Source organism: Orcinus orca, chromosome 16 (genome assembly GCF_937001465.1).
Source record: "Orcinus orca chromosome 16, mOrcOrc1.1, whole genome shotgun sequence".
NCBI lineage: Eukaryota > Metazoa > Chordata > Mammalia > Artiodactyla > Delphinidae > Orcinus > Orcinus orca.
This window is the reverse complement of record NC_064574.1, coordinates 46,759,162-46,779,803: the sequence shown is the minus strand read 5'-3', so window position 1 is coordinate 46,779,803 and position 20,642 is coordinate 46,759,162. Positions and strand designations below refer to the sequence as shown.

General features: G+C 47.5%; 1 protein-coding gene across 1 annotated transcript in view; it reads left to right on the top strand.

Annotated features, from left to right (window-relative positions):
* CFAP61 (cilia and flagella associated protein 61) overlaps positions 1–20,642 on the top strand; it is a 255,995-nt gene that overhangs the window by 159,828 nt on the left and 75,525 nt on the right. Inside the window, exons 19-20 of the mRNA XM_049699137.1 lie at positions 12,053–12,151; positions 17,643–17,811. Of these exons, the coding sequence (XP_049555094.1) occupies positions 12,053–12,151; positions 17,643–17,811 (268 nt within the window). The remainder of the gene's footprint in view (positions 1–12,052; positions 12,152–17,642; positions 17,812–20,642) is intronic.

Genomic DNA, 20,642 nt, shown 5'->3' with positions numbered 1-20,642 from the left:
TTGAGGCCCAGTACAGCCGCCTCTTTTTCCAGAAAATCTGGTCATCCTGTCATCTGGTGACAAAACAAGCACAACTCTTTGTTCTTATATTATTTACATGCAAAACAAATTGCAAAGCACCTTTGGTCTCCTCTTCAAAGACACCAAAAGCAGTCCTTGCAGAAATTCTCTTTCCACAAGTGCCACGGTGCTACTAGGGGTGCTGACGTGACTTGCCCAAAGTCACCAACTAATACAGACACCAGGATAGAAGCTCCATGCGAGGTGTGAGTGTTGAGGGGATATTTGGGGTTTTGGTTTTTAGTACAACCTTCTATCTGGTCCTCAGCTGCCACCAGTCCACAGTTACACCTGCACGGAGGACACACTTTCTTTTCTGGTTGTGAGGCCTGTGGGTCACCCTGCATCTTCTTCTTGTCCTTACAAGGGCAAGACCTCCTGGGCCCTCCAGTACCTGGTGACATGAGTGACAGGCGTTTTCTAGGGACACACACCAAACCCCCCCCCGCCGTGGTTCTCTGTGTCCTCCTGGTCCTGGTGAATATTCCAGCGCTGGGCTGAGTGGCAGCCCTGCCCTTAGACTTCCTGCAATCTCCATGGACACTCCTGAGGCCCCTGGCTAGCTGATGCAGAAGGGCGAGGGTGCAGGGTGATTCAGGGTGGAGGTGAGACTTGGCTAATTTGTCCCCCCTCCCCGCGTCTTGTGCATCTGTCTTCTGAGGGTGCTGTGCCCAGGTAACTCCATGGAGGGCAGAGGAGGGAGCATGTTCAGGCTCCCAGGCCCCACCCTGCGGGCACACACGTCCTGGCCTCCTTTCCCCTCATCACCTGCCTTGCCGGGCTGTGTGCCCCCTGGGTGGGGACCAGGGGCTGGCAGGGGGAAGGACAGCAGGCACAGAACCAGGGCTGGGGAGCTTTCTTGGGGTGGGGGGCATAGAGGAGGAAACCCTCACTCATCCTATGGAATAGAGGGCAGTGAATTGGAGGGGAAAGGCCACTCTTAAGACACTTTGCTGTGAATTATCTGTGTTTCTCATCATGCCCAAGACATTCAGGTGACGAACCTGAGCTATTTTTAAATTGTGGTTCTCATGTGTTTGTTCATTTGCCTGGCTCTTCCGGACGGAAAGGTGTTGGCTTGGGCACCGTAGGTGTTTCATGTACATTATCCTTCTTGGTACTTCTATTAATAAAACCTCTTTAAAACCCCAAACATTGGTTTTTGGCAGAAAGATCTTGGCCTCGGTCATCAGCCCACCTCTGCTACCAACCAGTGCTGTGGTCCTGCCCTCCTCCTCTGCTGAGGGAGGGTCACGGCAGGGCTCCCCTGGCCCTGCCAGCCCTGGGCGCTGTCACACTAGGAACTCCACCGACCGTATCAGAGGTCTAAAGGGAACTCCCTATTCTTGGGTCAACAGCCAAGGCCAGAGGGGAGCTTCTGTCATCTGTCAAGGAAATGCTATTTCCCGAAGGAGAACTTTGCAATGAAGTCTGAAAGCTCTTTCCAGAAAGCAAGGGGCCTCTTTTCACGCAGCTTAGCTGGCCATATTTTTAGCAGTCCCTTTGTGTACCAGGTCTGGACCTGATGAACTCCCCAAAGTAATGCTACTTTCCACAGTAGTACTCCAAAATCATTTAAAAAAAAAAGAAATATGGATATGCTCTACCAAAAAAGGAGTAGGAACCAGGTCTATGGACTCATCCTACGTCTTATGTCCTTTCTACTCAAAAGTTTGGTCTGGAGTCCAGCAGGATTGGTATCTCCTGGGAGCTGATTAGAAACACAGAATCTCAGGCCCTGCTGCAGTCAGTGTCCCAAACAGACATTTTATTTTCCAGAATTATTCACAACAGCTTCTTCCCTATGTCTTGGGCGTCAAGTCACTGAGCTGAAGCGGTTACTATTTGATTCTGTTTCAGCTCGTACGTCTCTATGCTTTGTGTATTATATTATTTACTTCCAATTATGGAGCAGTTCCTTTTAATCCATTATTTTAAAATCTTACCTAATTCAGTTCTGATGTAAAGAATCTCTCAAGCGGCCTATAACAGGGCTAGAAAAATTCATGTATGACTCCTGGGATGACAGTGAATGAAGGCAGCCCTGGGTGGCATCCCGCCGAGGCTGGGTGGTTAGAAGAAGATGCACTTTGGTTCACGGGAACCACCCACCATCACCTCGGCTTCCACTTCCACCCCCGGGAAGAGATGTCTCAAAACGCCCACCAAGTCATCTCACCAAAGGGTGAAGTTTCTGGTTTTCGACCTGGGCATTGATCCCTCATCTGATGGGTGTGTCGAGAACAACTAAGACTAGCTGGGAACGACAGGGCACGTTTGTGAAGCTGCAGTTGTGGCTGGATGACCGGAACACATGTTATCGGGCCGCACAGGACCACACAGCATCCGGCCCAGCTGTGGGGTCTGGCGGCAGCAGCCGAGCGCTTGCAGATTAATGAGGCTTCTTATCTTTACCTTTGAGGACATCTGAAGGCTTCGTTGTGGTTGTCACTAATTAGGTGACTAATTAAGTAGTCAGTGCTTACGTGCTGATCTCAGCGATAAACCCCATGAACAGGTTGGTGGCTGTCCATGCCGTCGGCCTCTGCCACACGAATTGAGGGCTGCGTGCTCTCCCCAATCACCCTTTGGGTACCAGGGAAATGCAGGGTGGCGGCCAGGCCCGTGGCATGTGCCCGGGGCACAGGTGGAGATCCATGGGGCAGGTCACATCTCACCATCTTGTTATGTTGGCATTACAGTGGGGCCTGTCGGGACTGATACAGAGGCCCCTCTGCTGGCCTGGTAGGGGGGAAATAGAGGGGTGGGGCAGTATGTCAGGTTCAAAGGCTCAGCCTCCCCAGGCAGAAGGACCTGACATCCTGCCTCCAGAAAATACTGACCTGGAGCTGTCCCTGGTTCCTAATCACCATCCCATTTCCTAACTGATTCCAGTATTTAAATGTACAGGCATACCTGGTTTTATTGTGTTTCACAGATACTGCGTTTTTTACAAATTGTCTTCACGATCGCACAAAACACAAACTGCAAACACGGACCAGTAACTTCAGCCTCTGTCCTCTACTATCAGGTCATTTTCAAATGACGACATTGGCTCCGTCTTGGTTTGAGGTCCTGCAAAAGCTGAAAACAAAGAATTTGGTGCGAGTAGTTTATTTGGGGGTGATCCCTGGGAACTACCCGAGCGAGCAGGTGAGATGGGACCGGCAGGAATGCCAGCAAAGCCCCCAAATCATGTGCCTTTGGCTCACCATGGGCAACGAGGCTCAGTCCCGCCGGGACCCCCTCCGAGGACACGGCTGGGAACAGTCCCTCCACACCCGAGGAAGTAGGGTATTTACCCAACAGTTCCTGTCCATCTGGTCACCCTGGGCTATGCTTCCAGCCTGTCCCTCAAGCTGCCACAGTCAGGGGGAGACCCCGGGCAGAGAAGGCAGGAAAGCACTGGGACGGGAGGACCATTTGCAGGTGATGAGGGTGGGCCCGCTGCCGGCCTGGTTTCTTTCATTTGTTCTCCTTTCTTGATGCTCATACAGTTGCCCTTTAACGAAGGCGTGGGTCTAGACAAAGGCAGAGGGAAGCAAGGCCAGACGGGAAAACTGTGTCGGGAGCATCTCCTGATCTCCTTCCACCTCTCTCCCCGGGCGTCCTGGCAGCTCTAGAGAGAACCCACGTACTCTGCTCCACCAGCAACCTCTGCTGGAACAAAGAGGGAGAGTGGGCCTGTCTTGGCAAATACTTGATTTCTCCTTTGGGATGGAGATGAAATTAGATCAGCAGTTTTCACCTTTAGCGCTGCCTGGGAACCTGTTGCAGGTGCCGATACAGGCCCCCCTGTAAGGACTGAATCGGAAACCCGGGGCCGGGGGCTGGGACCCGTGTTTTCACACTGATTTTGGGAGCACGAGAACTGCTGAGTTGGGGTAGAGTCAGCTCTCTGCCACTACTTCTGGGCACCACGTGGACCATCTGACCTCTCTGAACCTCCGTCGTTTCCACAGCTGTACAACAGGGAAAGCACCCAGGATCTCTCCTCCTCCACTGGCAAGAAGGCAAAGCACCTAGAAAGACCTAGCACTCAATTCTTGCTAGACTGACACCTCCCCGCTAATGCCGTTTGCATGTCCAGATCCCGGTGGGAGCTGAGCGTTGTGAGGAAATTGCCTGGAGAGTCATGATGTGGGAGGTGCTCTCTTCCCCAAGGACTAGGGATGAACCCGGGGCGTTTCCTGAGGCGTCCGCGCCTGCTTCCCTGCACTGAGGGAGTCAGGGGGTGTCAAACCCCTCACCTTCTGCCTTACAGCATCTGATGTTAGGTGGAAACATAGGCCAGGACCCTTCCGTAGAGGTGCCCGTAGCCGTGATCTTTGGAGAAAGGGAGCACCCGGAACCATTGTGTGAGACCCAGACCAGGCAAGGCCGCCCGCTGAGCAGAGACTTTATCTCTAAGTGTAGTTCTCTGAAGAGCGTTCCTTTCAAAGGAACACTCGCCACATGGTAAGGTGCTAGGGCTTGGGAAAAACTGCTTGCATTTCCCTTCTTTTTTTGTTTTTTCTGCGGTACGCGGGCCTCTCACCGTCGTGGCCTCTCCCGTTGCGAACCACAGGCTCCGGACACACAGGCTCAGTGGCCATGGCTCACGGGCCCAGCCACTCTGCGGCATGTGGGATCCTCCCAGACCGGGGTACGAACCCGTGTCTCCCGCATCGGCAGGCAGACTCTCAACCACTGCGCCACCAGGGAAGCCCTGCATTTCCCTTTTGATTTTAAGAACTGTGGTGAAGAAAAACGTTGTGGATCAGCTTCCTAGACCTCGGGGTTAAGGTGGAGTAACTTTCCATATAAGCAACAGTTTGTGGAAATTCCAGACTCTACCATCCGGTACATCAGAGCTACTTTTGGGGTGCAGGTAAGGGTGGGGAGGTGGTAGTTGTAAAAAGACAGCTTCCTGGGCCCCTGTTCCTGTGGTTACAATTCACCAGGTTGGAGTGGGCTCCAGGAATTTGTATTTTTAAGACTCTCCAGGTAATTCTGACATGCAGCCGGGTTTAGTAACATTTATATAGACATTTCCTCAAACTTGGCAGTCTTATCTATGAGGAAACCTATTTCCCCCTCGGATTGCTCATTGTAACTGAGCTGTTTTTATGGGCCGTGTTTTCCAAACCATATTTTTAAATTCTCAACAAATCATAGAACTTCTAAGTCACATCATTACTTCAGGGCTTACCAGGCATAATTATTAATGTATCATTAAACATTGCATAGCTGAAGTCATTACCCTAAGTTCATAGTATTTACATGCTGCATCGGACCTAGTAGAAAGCATTTCACAAAGCTTCATGCTTCAACTATTCACCATTGAGAATGCAGGTCCAAGGAGATACACCTGCCAAGCATGAGGAAACCTGCCCTGATGGTGTCAATAAAGCCTTCCTAACTGCCAGCATTTGCCCAAAGCATAAAACCTTTCCTCATCCTTCGAGACTAGAAGTGATCTCACTTGCTTTTGAATTCCCATAATGCTTGGTTTTTCCAGTCCCATGGGACGACCGATTTTGTCTTGTACTTGGCCGCCTCTTGTGTGCGAAGGCTTTCCGGCTTGTCTTTCATACCTTCCATCTTGGTATTTACATCTTACATTTATATGCTCAAAGGATAAATGTATGACATTTTTACTTCATGTATATAGAGATGAAAACATCATAAATCATTTCCCCTAAATCATAAAGCAAAACTCAATTTCATTTTGGTCTTTTTTGCCAGAACTCCCAAATTTTATTCTTATTTGTTCAGTGGACATTTCAAACATTACACTCATTTTCTCTTTTTCAGTAAGGATTTATGTTTTCCTTTCATGCAGAGATACATAAGCTTTTCATCTGAAATCCTGAAGCCCCAAATCTCCCTCCCCCATACCCCTTTACCCCGGTCACCAGCCCCCTCCCCTGCCAGGTCCCTGGAGAATCCACAGAGCACTGAGGTCCAGCCAGGCAAGCTTTTTTACTTATTATTGGATCCAGTGCTGATCAGAGATCCTTGCCCCGGGACACAAGGCTGGACTCAGGCAGGCTGAAGAGACTTGCTCCTTGGCCCCTTCCGCTGGGCTGTATCCCAGTTCCTACAGGGGCTTCCATGAGCAGGGGAGCCGAGGAAGATGGCACCCGCCCCATGAACACTGACCGCATCCCTTCTATCGATAGAGAGCTCGGAATCCTTGACCACACGCCCCTACGCCTCTGGTCTCCCCCAGAGGTCAGGGTGTGCTGTTACTGACAGCTTTGTGGCCAGGCGTGCAGCTGCTGTGTCATTTTAACTCACACAACAAAAATGAAGTCAGTAGCCAAGGACGTTGTCCAAAGGTCTCTTTTGTGATCTAAGCGGAAAAAATATTGCTGAAATTAAACATTTTTCAAGGAAAAACTGTAGATTCTCTTAACTGGTTCTCAGGATAAATATTTTGTTTTGATTTGTTTTGTCCCTATTTTTCCTCTCCTACTGGAAGTTCATAGAACTCCTAACTTTTAAATCTCATCATCTTATCATTAATTTTGTGGAATTATGTGGTATCATTAAGTCGGAGTTATTCTCTGACAAGTCACACATGCAGTTAGGTTAAATATCTGTCTTGAGCTGGAACTTACTGTCAGTTGGCAGATATTTTTGTCATTGCTTGAGCAATTCAGGAAGCAGAGATTTTAGTAAATTAAATTGTAACGTTTAGATCGATATGGGATAATTAGTTTCCCTCTATATTATTTGTTCAAATAAAAGCATTAATGAAAACAGTTAATTAAATCCCTTGCTTTGGTTGTCCCTGTTATGTGCCCTCCCCCAAATAGGAAATCAGCAAAAACATAAAAATAAAAAATAATAAGCATTCACCTGGCAGGTTGGCAGGTTTCTACCGCTCAGAAGGGTAAGCCACATGAGAAGTGTTATGTTTCTTTTACCATGTTCACCATAAACTGGCAATGTGACCCTCTTTATTTGAAGGATAAGAATGCTCAGACCTGATTTTGTAGCCGTCCTCCCGAAGCATGGGATGAAACACAATAGCTTTTACTTATTTCCCTGGATACTCTAATCCCTCCCTGCTTTACAAGTATCTTTGAGCTGTTCCTCCCTCTGTATCCACAGCAACGTGAAATCCCACCGGAATTATCTGCTGTGGAAATGCAGGTGCACTTGTTTAATGTTTCATTGGCCTGAGCGCTTCACTTGAACTTTTTTTGCTTCCACAGCATGGTGACCTTTGATTTTGGAGCAGAGGGCTCACAATGATGCTAGGTTTCCTTTCTATACGTTAAGCCGATACCATTAGACCCGAGATCGTGCTTTTCCCAATGTGCTGCTGCTTCTGCCATCTCGTCTAACACGTGTCCAAACCAGGATGCACCCCGTGACCCACTTCCATGTACAGGAACTTTTTTAAAAAAATTCATTAATTAATTTATTTTTGGCTGCGTTGGGTCTTCGTTGCTGTGCGCGGGCTTTCTCTAGTTGCAGCGAGCAGGGGCTACTCTTCATTGTGGTGCATGGGCTTCTCATTGCGGGGCTTCTCTTGTTGTGGCGCACAGGCTTAGTTGCTCCGCGGCATGTGGGATCTTCCCAGACCAGGGCTCGAACCCGTGTCCCCTGCATTGGCAGGCAGATTCCTAACCACTGCACCACCAGGGAACTCCCTGCAGGAACTTTTTGAATATTCATAGGTAATCAGAATAAAAGCCTTAAATGTTTTATATCCATATTTCATCCTCAGAAGAGCTAAGATCTGTTTGTACATTATAAATAGTATAATGACTTTGGACTGATACTCTTAGATAGTTATAAATTTAAGAAATCAAATATTGGATGTTTCTAAATCAGATGACAGAGATAACTATCACAGCAAAATATGAGGTTGAAGATAAAATGGAAATGCTGATGGTAAGTTCACATAAAGTCATGAAAGAGACAGGGAACCTTCATGGCATAGCAAAAAGGTTGATGTTACAAAGAAGGGTGAAGAGGCTAGGTTAGGCCCCAACCATAAGGGCCTGAGATACCATGCTCATGAATTTGGACTTAGTATTTTGGTTATAAAAATAGGTAACATTCATTGAAAATGTTTTGTGCAGCAGGCAATAGTCTAAGCATTTTACAGATATTATTTCATCTCATCCTCACAGCACCCCTGTGAGGAGCTAGGTTCTATTGTTCCCATTTTACCGGCTAGCAACTGAGCCACAGAGAGGTTGAATAACTTGCTCAAAGTCAGAGTTAGAAAGTGCTCGGGCCAGGAGTCCAGTGAGGCAATCTGACCCCTGAGCCCATGGTCTTAGCTGCTCTGCTCTGCGTCTACCAAAGCGGTGAGCAGACATAGACGTGAGATGGGATTTAATTTAAAAAGAGGTTTCCAGTAGCCGTGTGGAAGATGGGCAGGAGAGAGGCTTGTGCCGGGACGACTAACCCTGTGACTGTGTTCTCTGGGCAAGAAGGTGAGCAAAGGCAGTGTGTCCTGGGAATGGCAGGTGTTGGGCATTCAAGAGATGTGGACGACATAGACATGACTGGACATGGTGACCAACTGTGGAAAGGGAGAGAGAGGGTAGGAGTTTGAGGTTGGTTCCCGAATTCCTAACTTGAGAGGCAGTCTGTTGACCATGCCTTTGATGAAGTTAAAAGAGGAGTGGGACTGGGCCACATGGACCTTTGTTTGGACACGTATTGAATTTGGGATACCTGTGGAGGGGCCGCATTAGGACTGATGGGCATCTGGAAATTAGGTTTCTAGCTCAGAAGAAAACTATAATGTAAAGATGTAAGATGAAGTTGTGGTGTCAATCACATCACCCAGGGAGCTGGGCATGGAGACTGGGAAGTTTGGCAAAGGATAGATGGGGCATGGAGGAGGAGCTGGCGAGGAAAGCAGTCTTCAAAGAGAACCTTAAGACAGTGCTGTCTCAGACCACGTGTTCTATGGCGGTAGCTCCTGGGTGTGGCCTCCTGCATGGTCCCAGCTGTCCACATGTCCTCCAGCCCTTGTTCCTCAGGATTCCCACCAGCAGTGGCACCCCACCCACCATTGCTAGTCCCTGGATGAGCCCCAGAACCCTGCCCACACCTCTGCCTTCACTCAGTCAAACACTGTGGAGTCGGCTGTCTACTTCCTGCTCAGACCCTGACTGATACAGCATCTTCCCTCATCACCCCCCCCTTTCCTTTAGGAGTCAATACATAGAGATTTCTAGTTCCTTTCCAGTGTTTATTCCGTACTTTGTCCTTGACAACAGAACCCTGGGCAGTGTGGTTCTTGGAAAACCCATTGTGTTTCTCTTTGAAAAGCCACATTTCTCAGCCTCCCTTGCTGCTATATATGGCCATGTCACTAAGTTCTCCCACGTCAACAGAAATGTCATGTGAGACATTCAGGGAAGCTCTTTAATGGGCATCCTTTTCTACCCATTCCTCCTCCCTTTTCTGCCTGTAATGTGGATGTGGGGTGTGATGGCTGGAGCTCCAGGAGCCACCTTGGACCTGAGGTGACCTTGCAAATGGAAGGCACACATTGAGAAGTGGAGAAGCAGGGCCTGCTGACAGCGTGGCTCCACCTGTCAGCACTAGACAGGTCACTTCCAGGTTTCTTAAGTGCAGTTGTAAGAGAAACTTGCTGGGATAGGGAGAGGGAGAGACAGGAGAGGAACTTGAAGAGGAGACAGGGTTAATGGGACACCCCTCCCTTCTGAATGGGGGGAATGGAAGATGGCTCTTGTAGCTGTATCTGGAGGTGGCAAGAAGGGAAATGGAGGGAGGGGTCTTGCCAGGGGACTAGTTTCTGTTTTCCTTATGACGTGGGAGATGTTCTCACTTGAGAATGAGAAAGGGGGATAGTAGGGAGAACAAGAAAGGGTGAAGTAGGGACCTTGAAGATTGGATATAGAACCAGAACAGCCACAATGAAGAACGCAAAAGGAATTTGGCTAAGGCTAGAGAAGAAGGGTGGGAAGCTGGTTCCTTAATAGATAAAAAGTAAGAAAAGGCCCCTCCCCCAGTCTTTTGGCGACATCTTTAATTGTACAATAGCATAATTCAGGGTAATACAGTGTGGTAATTCGGCAATTTACAAGTCATTTTACAAGTGATCCACGTTGTTAGATAGTTCAGACTGTTCAGTGCCAAAGAGATTGTTTCTTTAGTAAAAAATACAGCTGGATAATTACTAATCCACTTATTCACATAGAGACGTAAAAGAAGCCTGCATATAATTGTATTATTAGTACAACATAAACCACATTTTAGCCACATAGGCTCCAAAGCCCAAATAAATTTTGACCGCGTGTAAGTATAAACACGTATTATTATTTGCATTTTCCGTTAAATGGTAATTGGTGTGTTTGCAGACTGCAGCCATAAGTAGTCGGGGTTAATTGTGACCTTTATGTTATTTGAACGTATTCAAAATTTTATTCTTATTATTAGGGGATAAAATGTGCTTGCTTTTCTTTGTATCAAATAAGAATATTCATTCTTAAATGACACACATCCTTAGAGACTTTAAAGCAAAACCCTTCCTAATATTTAGCTATTTTTAAATGTCAGGTGCAGTTGAGTTTCTTCCATTGCCTGCCGTGCCATCCCCAGAAGTCTCCTGCTTTTAATGGTACTTAACGGATTGTCCGCAAATTGATAGCATTTCCACGTTTGGAAATTTTCCAGTTTTCTCCTGGGAAAAGAGGGCAGGTGTTTTCCTCTAACTTGGAGAAGGTTTCTTTTTCTGCATTTGGTTGGTCTAAGGGGAGGGGTGAACCAAGAAGAGATTTTTAGAAAAAAAAAATGTTTTTCTCATCCTGCTGAAGCCAAGAGATCAGCCTACCCATAAGACGTTGCTGACTGTAGCTGGAAGGCAGATCTGCAGCAGGAGTATCTTAACTATTTCAGGGAGACACGGCGGGAGCGCTGAGGAGCGTCCGCTTAGTGTGCTGGGCGTCTGCTTACTATACCTGGGGGACTGGTCCCTGGGCCGCCTGGGTGAGTGCAGAGGGCACTACTTGGGCTCAGAAGATGTGGCTTTCATTTCCGGCCCTGCTGCTTCTGAGCTTTGTGACCGTGAACAAATTACCTACCGTTTCCAACCTCGATTTTCTTCTGTCTGAAATACAGAGAATACAAACCTGCACCGCCCCCCTGCCACCACCCCCGGCAGAAATTGTCCTGAAGATTAATCTCTATGACGACACCCATAATCATGCCTCGGGCCCTGGAAAGCCTGATGCAAATAAATATGAGGCAGCTTTGCTCTTGAAAGGAATCTTCTAGAATTCTCTCCTCTGTGATGCTGTGCTCTCCTGATCTGAGTAGTTACATATATCTGAAAGTCATAAAGCTAATGTTGACTATGGGAATTAGATGAGCTTTGCATCCCTGTCCACAGTTTGGGGTCTACAGGGCAGTGAAGGCCAAGGTTAGATGAGGAGATGCTAAAGCCAGATGGCCTGGGTTCACACCCAGCCTCCAGATTACCTGGCTGCACCGTCTTAGGCAAATCACTTTGCCTCTGTTCCGCATAATAACATCGGGGTAATAATAGTACTGACCTCATCGTACTGCTTCCAGGACTCAATGAGGGCCTTGCAGAGCACTGGAGTGTAAGCACTCAGCAAGTTTCACCGTGGTGGTTAGAATTCCAGGCCATCTCTCAGAAGGAGTCTGAAACTCAAACTTGGCGTTGACTTATACTACATTTACCTGCTTCCTCCCCGTTTGGGGTTTTATTTTGTTTTACTCTGAGAAGCAAATTTTAGAAAGTTAAATGGCAGCTGCCTTCACAAGGTCACAGCTTTTGGAAGTTTCTGCCATTAGCTGCTCCGGCACCCTCTCACTTCTTTCATTTAAATGGTCGGTTCTCTTGGAAGGTTTGTGCAAAAAGAGTTGCTGCGTTCAAAGAAAGACTCAACAACTGGAAGACGCGTGAAATAAGGTTAAATTGAATTGTAATAAACTTTCACTGAATTGGGCTTTACCTCTTTTTTTTTTTTTTCTTTCTCCTTAGCTCTCACCTGAAGTTCAGTAATCTCACCCTGATTTCAACCCACGGACTCCCAGGAAAAAACCTTCTGGGCACTGAACAAAGGAAGTTTTTAGCAAGCGAGTATGTATTCTATTTTCTTTCTTTTTAATTTTATTTTATATTGGATTATAGTTGATTTACAATGTTGTGTTAGTTTCAGGTGTACAGCAAACTGACTCAGTTATACATATACATATATCTCCTCTTTTTCAGATTCTTTTCCCATATAGGTTATTACAGAATATTGAGTAGAGTTCCCAGTCCTATATAGTAGGTCCTTGTTGATTATTTAATATATAGTAGTGTGTGTATGTTAATCCCAATCTCCTAATTTATCCCTCCCCTGCTTTTTCATTCTGAAGGCTGAATGTCCTAATTTGTGTGCAGTCCTTTTTCTGCTAAATGGTAGAAAAGGGAAGTGGCAGCCTTTTCTCCTGAGTTCAGAGATTCCTTAAGAGATACAAATGCAAGTTAAGAGTGAATAGCAGGTCTGGGAGGATGCCGGCCCTGTTCCAAACAACTGGGACGGGTCTGTGACCCAGACACCACCTGCTTTTGGGTTCTGAGTGACACTCCAGGGCATGGGAGCTTGGTGACTATATTTGCATCAGACCAGGCAACTTGCCGGAGGGAGCTAAAGTCTGGGCACCTCCATGGGGTGAGGGTCTCAGGCCCACCTGGCCCTTTGTCATCAGGGCTGATGAGGCAGAGGCCTTCTGAGTCCTCTGAGCCTGTCACTGTTTCTGTCCCAGTAGAATCAGTCTTTGACAACACCCCTTCTAGAAAATGCCAGTTCATTGTCACACAGCTTCCATTCATTTTAATTTCCTGTACAAAGCATGAGTACAAGAATGATTAGGCTCCCTGCCTCTAGAAACAATGTCCCAATTTTTCCAACAAGGAGGGAGGAAATTGTTCTCTCTCGGGGGGGTTTCATTTTAGATCCACAACGAAGGACCCTCTTTCCTCTGTGAAAAAGGCTGACTTTGCCTTCAAACGGTGAGAGAAACGGCAGTCTCCTTGCCAGCAGAACTAGGCTCATTTTGACCTAATACTTTGATCAGACTATAAACTTTGAGGTTTGGGGAAGGACATCATTAGGGTGCAGTCAAAAAGATGTGGTTTTTTCTTTTTTAAAAAAAAATTTATTTATTTATTTATTTATTTTTGGCTGTGTTGGGTCTTCGTTTCTGTGCGAGGGCTTTCTCCGGTTGCAGCGAGGGGGGGGCACTCTTCATCGTGGTGCGCGGGCCTCTCACCATCGCAGCCTCTCTTGTTGCGAAGCACAGGCTCCGGACGTGCAGGCTCAGCGGCCATGGCTCACGGGCCTAGTTGCTCCGCGGCATGTGGGATCTTCCCAGACCAGGGCTCAAACCCGTGTCCCCTGCATCGGCAGGCGGATTCTCAACCACTGCGCCACCAGGGAAGCCCCAAGATGTGGGTTTTGAGCCAGGTCGATGAATTCAGATCCTGCTGCCACCACAAAGGGGATTTCATCTCTCTGAGCTTTGGGGGTTTTGACTGGAAATGTGTATGATAAGCCAGCCTTGCTGGAGTTTTTGGTTAAAATTAGCCTAACACCAAGTTCTGGCTGAGCATGGAGGATCAGCCCACGTACACCCGCTTCCCTCACTTTCCCTTCTTTCCAAATGACATAATTCCCAGGAAATGCTGGTGTTCCTGCTAAATGTCTCATGAGGAATTTCATTCAGTCGGCCTGGCAAAGGTTCTGTCAGTCCAGGTCAGGTGTGTTCCAGGAGAGACAGGCTAGCAAGTGATGCTCTGCTGGCCTGATTCTGTGGGGACCTGCGTGTGGCTGGGTGCATGGTCACCTGGGGTCTCTGTCTCTGTCCTTCCCCCTCCACACTCCCAACCAAGTAGCCAGAGCAAGGCTGCAGAAACGTGAATCAGATCCCATCAGCTCCCGAGCAGCCTGGAGCTGCTCTGTCCAGTGTGGCGGCAGTGAGCCACATGTGGCTGCTTAAATTTCAATTAATTACAGTTAAACGGGATTAAAATTCAGCTCGTTGATTACATGAGCCACATTTGGAGCGGGAGGCCAGCCACGTGTGGCTCGCAGGCCTATCAGACAGCCCAGCTGCAGAAGGATTCTGTAGTCACAGAAATTTCCAGATGCTCCGATCTGAAATCTGCCCCTGTTCTGCTGGCTCCTCCGACCCCCTCTTTTACTGTTTTTGCCCTTGTTCTCTCTGCTGTCACCACACCGGCCTACTTGATGTCCCTCAAACACAACAGGCAAGTCCTCACCTTGGGGGTCTTTGCTTTTCTCTCTTCAGGTCTTTGCTGAAATGTCAGCTTTTCCATGAGACCTACGCTGACCATCCAGTCGTCTGCAGCAAACTCTCCAACACACTCTATCCTCCTTCTCTGCTCTCTTTCTTGCTACTGAAATCCTTGTAAATATTATACAATTTGCCTTTTAAAATTGTTTATTCTGAATCCTTCAACTATGATGTAAACTCCACAAGGGCAGGAATTTTTTGCCTTTTGTTCACTGATGGGTTCCCAGCATCTGGGACAGTGCTTGGCACTTAGCAGGTGCTCAGTAAATAATGTCAAATAGATGACAGTTACCTCCGAAAGTACCTGAAGAAGTCCTCTCCATCAGGGTGTAGACAGGGACTAAATAACACAGCCATATAAGGTGTCTCTGAATGGGTACCTGCATGTCATCCTCTTAGAAACCACAAATTGAAACATCAACAAGATGTTGCCTTTCAAATGTTCCTCAGACCCCAATACAGGAAATTATGTCTGGTCATGGAGTTTAGAAAGAACAAGTGCATTGATATCCAAAAATTTAATGATTCAAATTCCTCACGCCAAATACAAATTCTGAACTTTTCCATAACCAATGTTTTGATTTATTATTGCTGTTACTAGTTTTTGAAAAGCCATGTTTTGTCTCCACACCTCCCCTGCCCAAACCCCGCCCTGTCCAGCCTCTGGTGGACGTGCTAATGATGTGCCCGGGATGCAGCAGAAAGGAGGGCAGAGGGAGGAGAGGAGGAACCGGCAGTGGGAGAAATCCACTAATTGGACAATCAGCTCTGAATAACTGAAGGTTAATTATGATGCTCCTTCTTCTGGGAGCGTCACGATAAACCCTTGCTGGAAACTTCTGAGGTTCTTTCCGGTCCTGCAGGGTTCTGATTGCATGAAATGCAGGTCCTCACCACACTTACGTTTATTCCTCTGGAGTTTGCTCTTAATTTTGTACCTGGAACTTTAGGCTAAGTCTTCCCATCACTAGATTTGGGGTCACTGCAACTTTGAGCAAGCTGGCCACTCTCCACATATGTCCTGTTCCAGCAATTCCCCCATCCTGCATTTCTACTTTTTTTCTCCTCCTTATTACCTGTCTCCAGAATGTTCTGTGAAGACAAGCTTCCACATTATTTTTGCGTCAGAGTCAAGGTCACTTGAGAAACACGAAGTTTCATTGACCTACCTTCTTTGGTTCCTTCTCTCTCTTCCAGAGGACTCTAGTGGAGATATTTCTCTTGTCCTCGAGCCTGGAGATGGTCCCTGCCCTGTGGGAATCTTAATGCTCATTAACTCTGCTTAGGAAATAATTTTGGAGAAATATCATTTACAGTCTCCAATATCTAGTCTCACTGCCTCATGGGTAAATTAAAGAAGGTCCAGAATGTATTCTAATATCCGAAACAGATAGGCATCAGCTACCCGCAGTGTAAATTTCTCAGTTTCGAAACTGAGAAATGTCATTCCATGTGGTCACAGGCTGTAAAAGCAAGCACCCCACATTTTTCAGTGCTTCCTAAGGTCCCTACAACCCCAGCGTTCCCGAGGGCCAGTTCCCACGGGACAGAGCTTCAGATTTTATCTCTGAAGTATGCATTCTGAAATTATCAACACCGCTGGCCTACTGTCATTAGAAATAACATTGTCTTAGCCTTCCCCAAATTTCCCCTGAGAACTTTCATCTTCGAGCAAACCCTCATATGACGAATCTCTGTGCATTAACTATATTTAATTTTTCCTCATCTTGGACGGCTGACAGTACTGCTTCTGTTAGGAATGGATCACATCCCAAGTAAGAACAATCCCTTGTGGGTCTCTCACAGATGTATGAAATCAGTGAAGCCTCCTGTTTTCCTGTAAAGCTACCAAAATGGCTTTTTATTAGAGAATTTCATCTCACTATCTGTTATTTTCCTGTGGCAGACCAGCCCCCGATTTTCTTTTCTTATTAAGAAGAAATTTTCTTGTTTTTAAGTGTCATTGTGTGGAGAGATACAAAGCCCAGACTCCGTTCTCTTTCACAGGCCCTATAACAGGGTCTAATGTGCATCCATTACCAGGATTCTTTTTGTGTGGTGAGAGCAGACTCATGCGTGGATCAAAAAGAAAAAATGTTCTCCCATTACCACTTCAGAATCCTGTTTGCCTCCAACGAGAGTAAACAGGATTGTGTACCATTAATACTATTTGGAATAATACCCTTCACATATGCATCCCACTTGACAGACAGCATCTCTTACATTCTTGGGTCCATCCCTTGCAATGCTCGAGGCATGTGAGGAGGGGTCGTTATCTCCTGCTGAGAGGTGAGGAAACTGAAGTTCTAAAAAGGGATGCAGAATCCCCAGGGTCCACTTGCATTGGCGACAGAGCAGGGACACAGACCCTGGCACGGGGAAGCCTAGATTTAAACAGACTCTCACTGTTCTGCTGCCCTACACTCTGCGTCTTCAGAACAGGGTTATTAAAACGTCATGTACATGAGGTCAAACCTTCCAGAAAATTCTGGAAACAACCCTCACAGAACTCTAAATAAACCCAAAGCCACAGGAAACCCACTTTTCTCCCATTACAGTATTGTGTTCACCCTCGAATAGAACCCAGAGAACAAAACCCGTCTACCCTGGGCCTGCTCTTATGGAAGCAGTGGTCCCCGTAAATCACCTTTACCCTGAGAAGTGACCCCCCCCCCAGAGTCCCCAGGGATTGTACTGTATGCAAACATAATTCCCTAATGGACACTTTCTCTAAATAAAATGCATTTTGTTGTTTTGGCATGAATCCATACACTAATTCTAAGAATGAATCATTTATTGAAAAGCCTTAGCAAATAGACAGGGTTCTCAATATGCTGGACCTTGACCCCTGCCTGTGGGAATCCTCAGATGTCACTTTCTTCATCCTTATTTGCTCCGAGTCTGTGGTCAATATGACAGTTGTCAATATGACACATCAACCGCTAGGGTAAATTTACATATATACTCTTGAAATGGAAGCAAGAGTGTATATGAATGATTACACGCACGCACGCACACACACACACACACACACTCCCTGTTGTGGACTGGTCTACCCCAGGCAGAACAATTTAGCTTTAATGGGAAGATGTCAATTTGCGACTAAGTGTCTCATAAGGACAAATCTCCTGGCTAGCCCGGGTCCCGGTAAACTCCCAGCAAGAGCACAGGCTCAGCCAGCCAGGGGACTTGAACCAGCTCAGCAGATGTCTAATTAATGCCCGCTGTCAGCTGCTCAAATGTCACTGATGGAGCCTCTCTCTCCGCAGCCACTGTTATAATGACAAAGATCACGCGTTGATGTCGCTGTGCTCCTGGGTCAACGTGGTGGTTGGTAAAATGACGGCCATAGACCGAGCAGCTAAGCAGGTCATTGTTTCCAGAGAAGAAGTCGTGCTCTACGACCACCTTGTCCTCTGCACCGGGCAGCAGTACCAGGTGAGCCCTCGGGGATGGCAGGGGTCACATGCTGACCAGGCCCACGTCTCAGGGTCAAGAGCGTGCCTCCCACCTGCACATGTGGCCGGAACTGGGTCCAAAACCCTCCTGGAAACCCATTCCAAGAAAAACATTCTGCTCAAGGATAAGAATCACAGCAAGTTGGAGACATGTCATCCTGGAAGCTGTTGTCCAAAAGTCTAACACGTACTGCTCACCAGAGCAGAATCCAGACGCAGCCCGGCGTGCGTCTGTGGAAAATTAATTTATGCTTCAAGAGGCTAACATTTGGCGGTGGTGATGGGCTTGCGAGAAAGTATTTCAAACATGCGCACCTTCTGTCGGCCTTATTTTATTTTGTCTCTCGGTTACAAAGCTAGGAAGTGTGGCTGGTTGCTTACCTGGTGACCGTGCTTTCCAGCTCGATTAAATTCTCAAGCCACATTCCAGGGAAGTGTTGCAGGATGTTACCTATTCAACGTCCGACAGAAGCGAATTTGAACATTCTTGCTTTGCAACGCTGGAGCATTTCATGCAGAAATGCCACAGAAATAGGGCATCTCTTTGATGAAAAGAGATTTAGATGATGGAGTCCTTTCATTACATTTTCTCTCAGGGACTGGATAGGCCTCCAAGTTGGGTTTGTAGGGAGTTATCCACTCTCCACCCCAGGCACTGGCCATGTTTTTCTGCTCCTGTCCTAGGCCACCTTGGGGATGTGCTCAGGCCTGCTTCCCACAGATGAGCCACGGGTGGCCGGCCTGGTGGGGATAGACAGCCCAGCAACTGCGCACATCACTGACTTCCAGCGCTGAGCTTGGGCTACCCACTGAGAGCACCTGGGGCACTTTTGAAATAAACCCAGGCCAGGGCCCTGCCCCCAGAGGCTCTGTTTTAATTATTCTGGGGATGAGTGGGGTCCAGTCATCAGTATTTTTTTGAAGCTCCCAGGTGATTCTAAGCTAAGGTGGAGAAACACAGACTTGAACTTTCTCGACCTAGAACCTCATCTGTACCTTAGAGCAGCACTTCTCAAACTGCCATGTGCACACACATCCCCTGTGCATCTCGTTAAAATGTAGATGCTGAGCAGGGGGTGGGGGGTGGGGGGGCTGTGGCTGAGATACCTCGGTTCTAACACGTTTCTGGGTAAGGCCAAGGCCGCTAGTGAGGGGACCACCTGAGGACCCAGCTTGGATCAGCGTCTGAGTGATTTCTTTTCTTTTCTTTCTTCCCCTTCCTCCTCCCCTTCTTCCTCTTCTCCTTCTCCTTCTTCTTCTTTTAAAGCAATCCAATTCTCAAAGTGTAGGAAAGGATTTTTTTTTTTTCTGGATAAAGGAGAAAAATAAACTGGTTACTTAAGTACTCCTCTTTTTCAAACGTGAAACCAGAAGAAACCACCAAGCACCCCTTTGTCCCCCCTCACCTACCCCTCCGAGTTCCAACTGCTGCCTGCGACCGTGGACTTGGGAAAATGTGACAGGAAGGCCCGGCCAGCTGTCCAGAGACTCAGGCGTCTGCCCATGTGTGCCCAGCTGCCCCTGCGGCTTTAGTCTGTGGTACATTAAGCTCTTGCCCTTTTAACAATGGGAAACACGAAATGAAGTGATAAAGAGAGTTTCAATTTAATTCTTCCAGAAGGACATAAAGATTAAAAGTACGTAGACTGATATAAAAATGGCAGCTGGATTCACTAGGAGCTTCCGGCTCGAATTTCTTTCCCTATTTCCCTTCTCCGCCACTCTCACGGTTTTGCCCCAATTTTGTGATTTAAAAAAATACCAACAAGTTAAAATGATGAAAATAAGCAAGAAGACTACCTGTTATAAAATATAATTACAAATCTTATCCTCTAATCTGACCTGTAAATGGCATGTACCAGTCTAAAATATTGTGCAGTATTTTTGATATCCAAATCCATAGCACTTATTTTTTTAATCAGAAAATCCATGCACAAGATACAGTGTGCTGCAGGGCAGCGTGTGAGGGGCCCTGGTCTCTACTTCCAAGCCCTCTCGCTAGGGTCAGCCATTCTGAGGCATTTCTGTTGTTTGTTCTTCATTGGTTACCTCCCCGAACTACAATGTGTTTATAGAAGTTTTCCCCTTGAGCGATCAACTTCCTACATTACCTATGACCTTTCCGCTTTGGACGATGAAGGTTTTTCTAGCTCGCGTCCAGTACCCTCTAAGCCCCTCCCCAGCCCCACGGATGGATTTGATTATTTTGATTGGTGAGCACATGCTGGTTCTGAAAAGCTGTCTGCAAGACCTTATAACCAGGGTCCCCGAGCCCCCTCGCTGGCTCATGGAGCATTGAGCAGAGACGGAGAGATGCCCACTCCCACGCCTGGGTGTGGGTCATCTCAGAGAGAGGAGGGATAAAAATGTGTCAGCCTGAAGTCAGATGAGTTGGTGTGGGCCATGGGAAAACCGTGGCTGGGACTCCCACGGGGTGACGCTGGGGGAAAGCCAGCGGGGGGTGGGGCGAGAGCATGCAGCCGGGTGAGGGCAAGTGGGGTGTGAGCTCTGGTGAGCTTGGTGTGGGTGAGCAACGGATGTGGTCTCCAAGGAGGCGAGTTATGTCTCAGATGGGAGATAGAAGAATGTGGCATCGGGACAGTGTAGGCCCGGGCGAGAGCCTGCTGCAGAGGGTGGACAGAGCTGCATGCATCAAGGTGCCACCCCTTGTCGTTTGGCAGCACCCAGCATGAAGAGACCTCCCTGTGTTGGGGCAGATTAAAGGGGAAAATAACAGCATGAGGCCAAAGAAAAGAGTCCGTTTTAAATCAAGACTTCAGATTCCCTGAGGCTTCTCCCATCAGAGCCAAC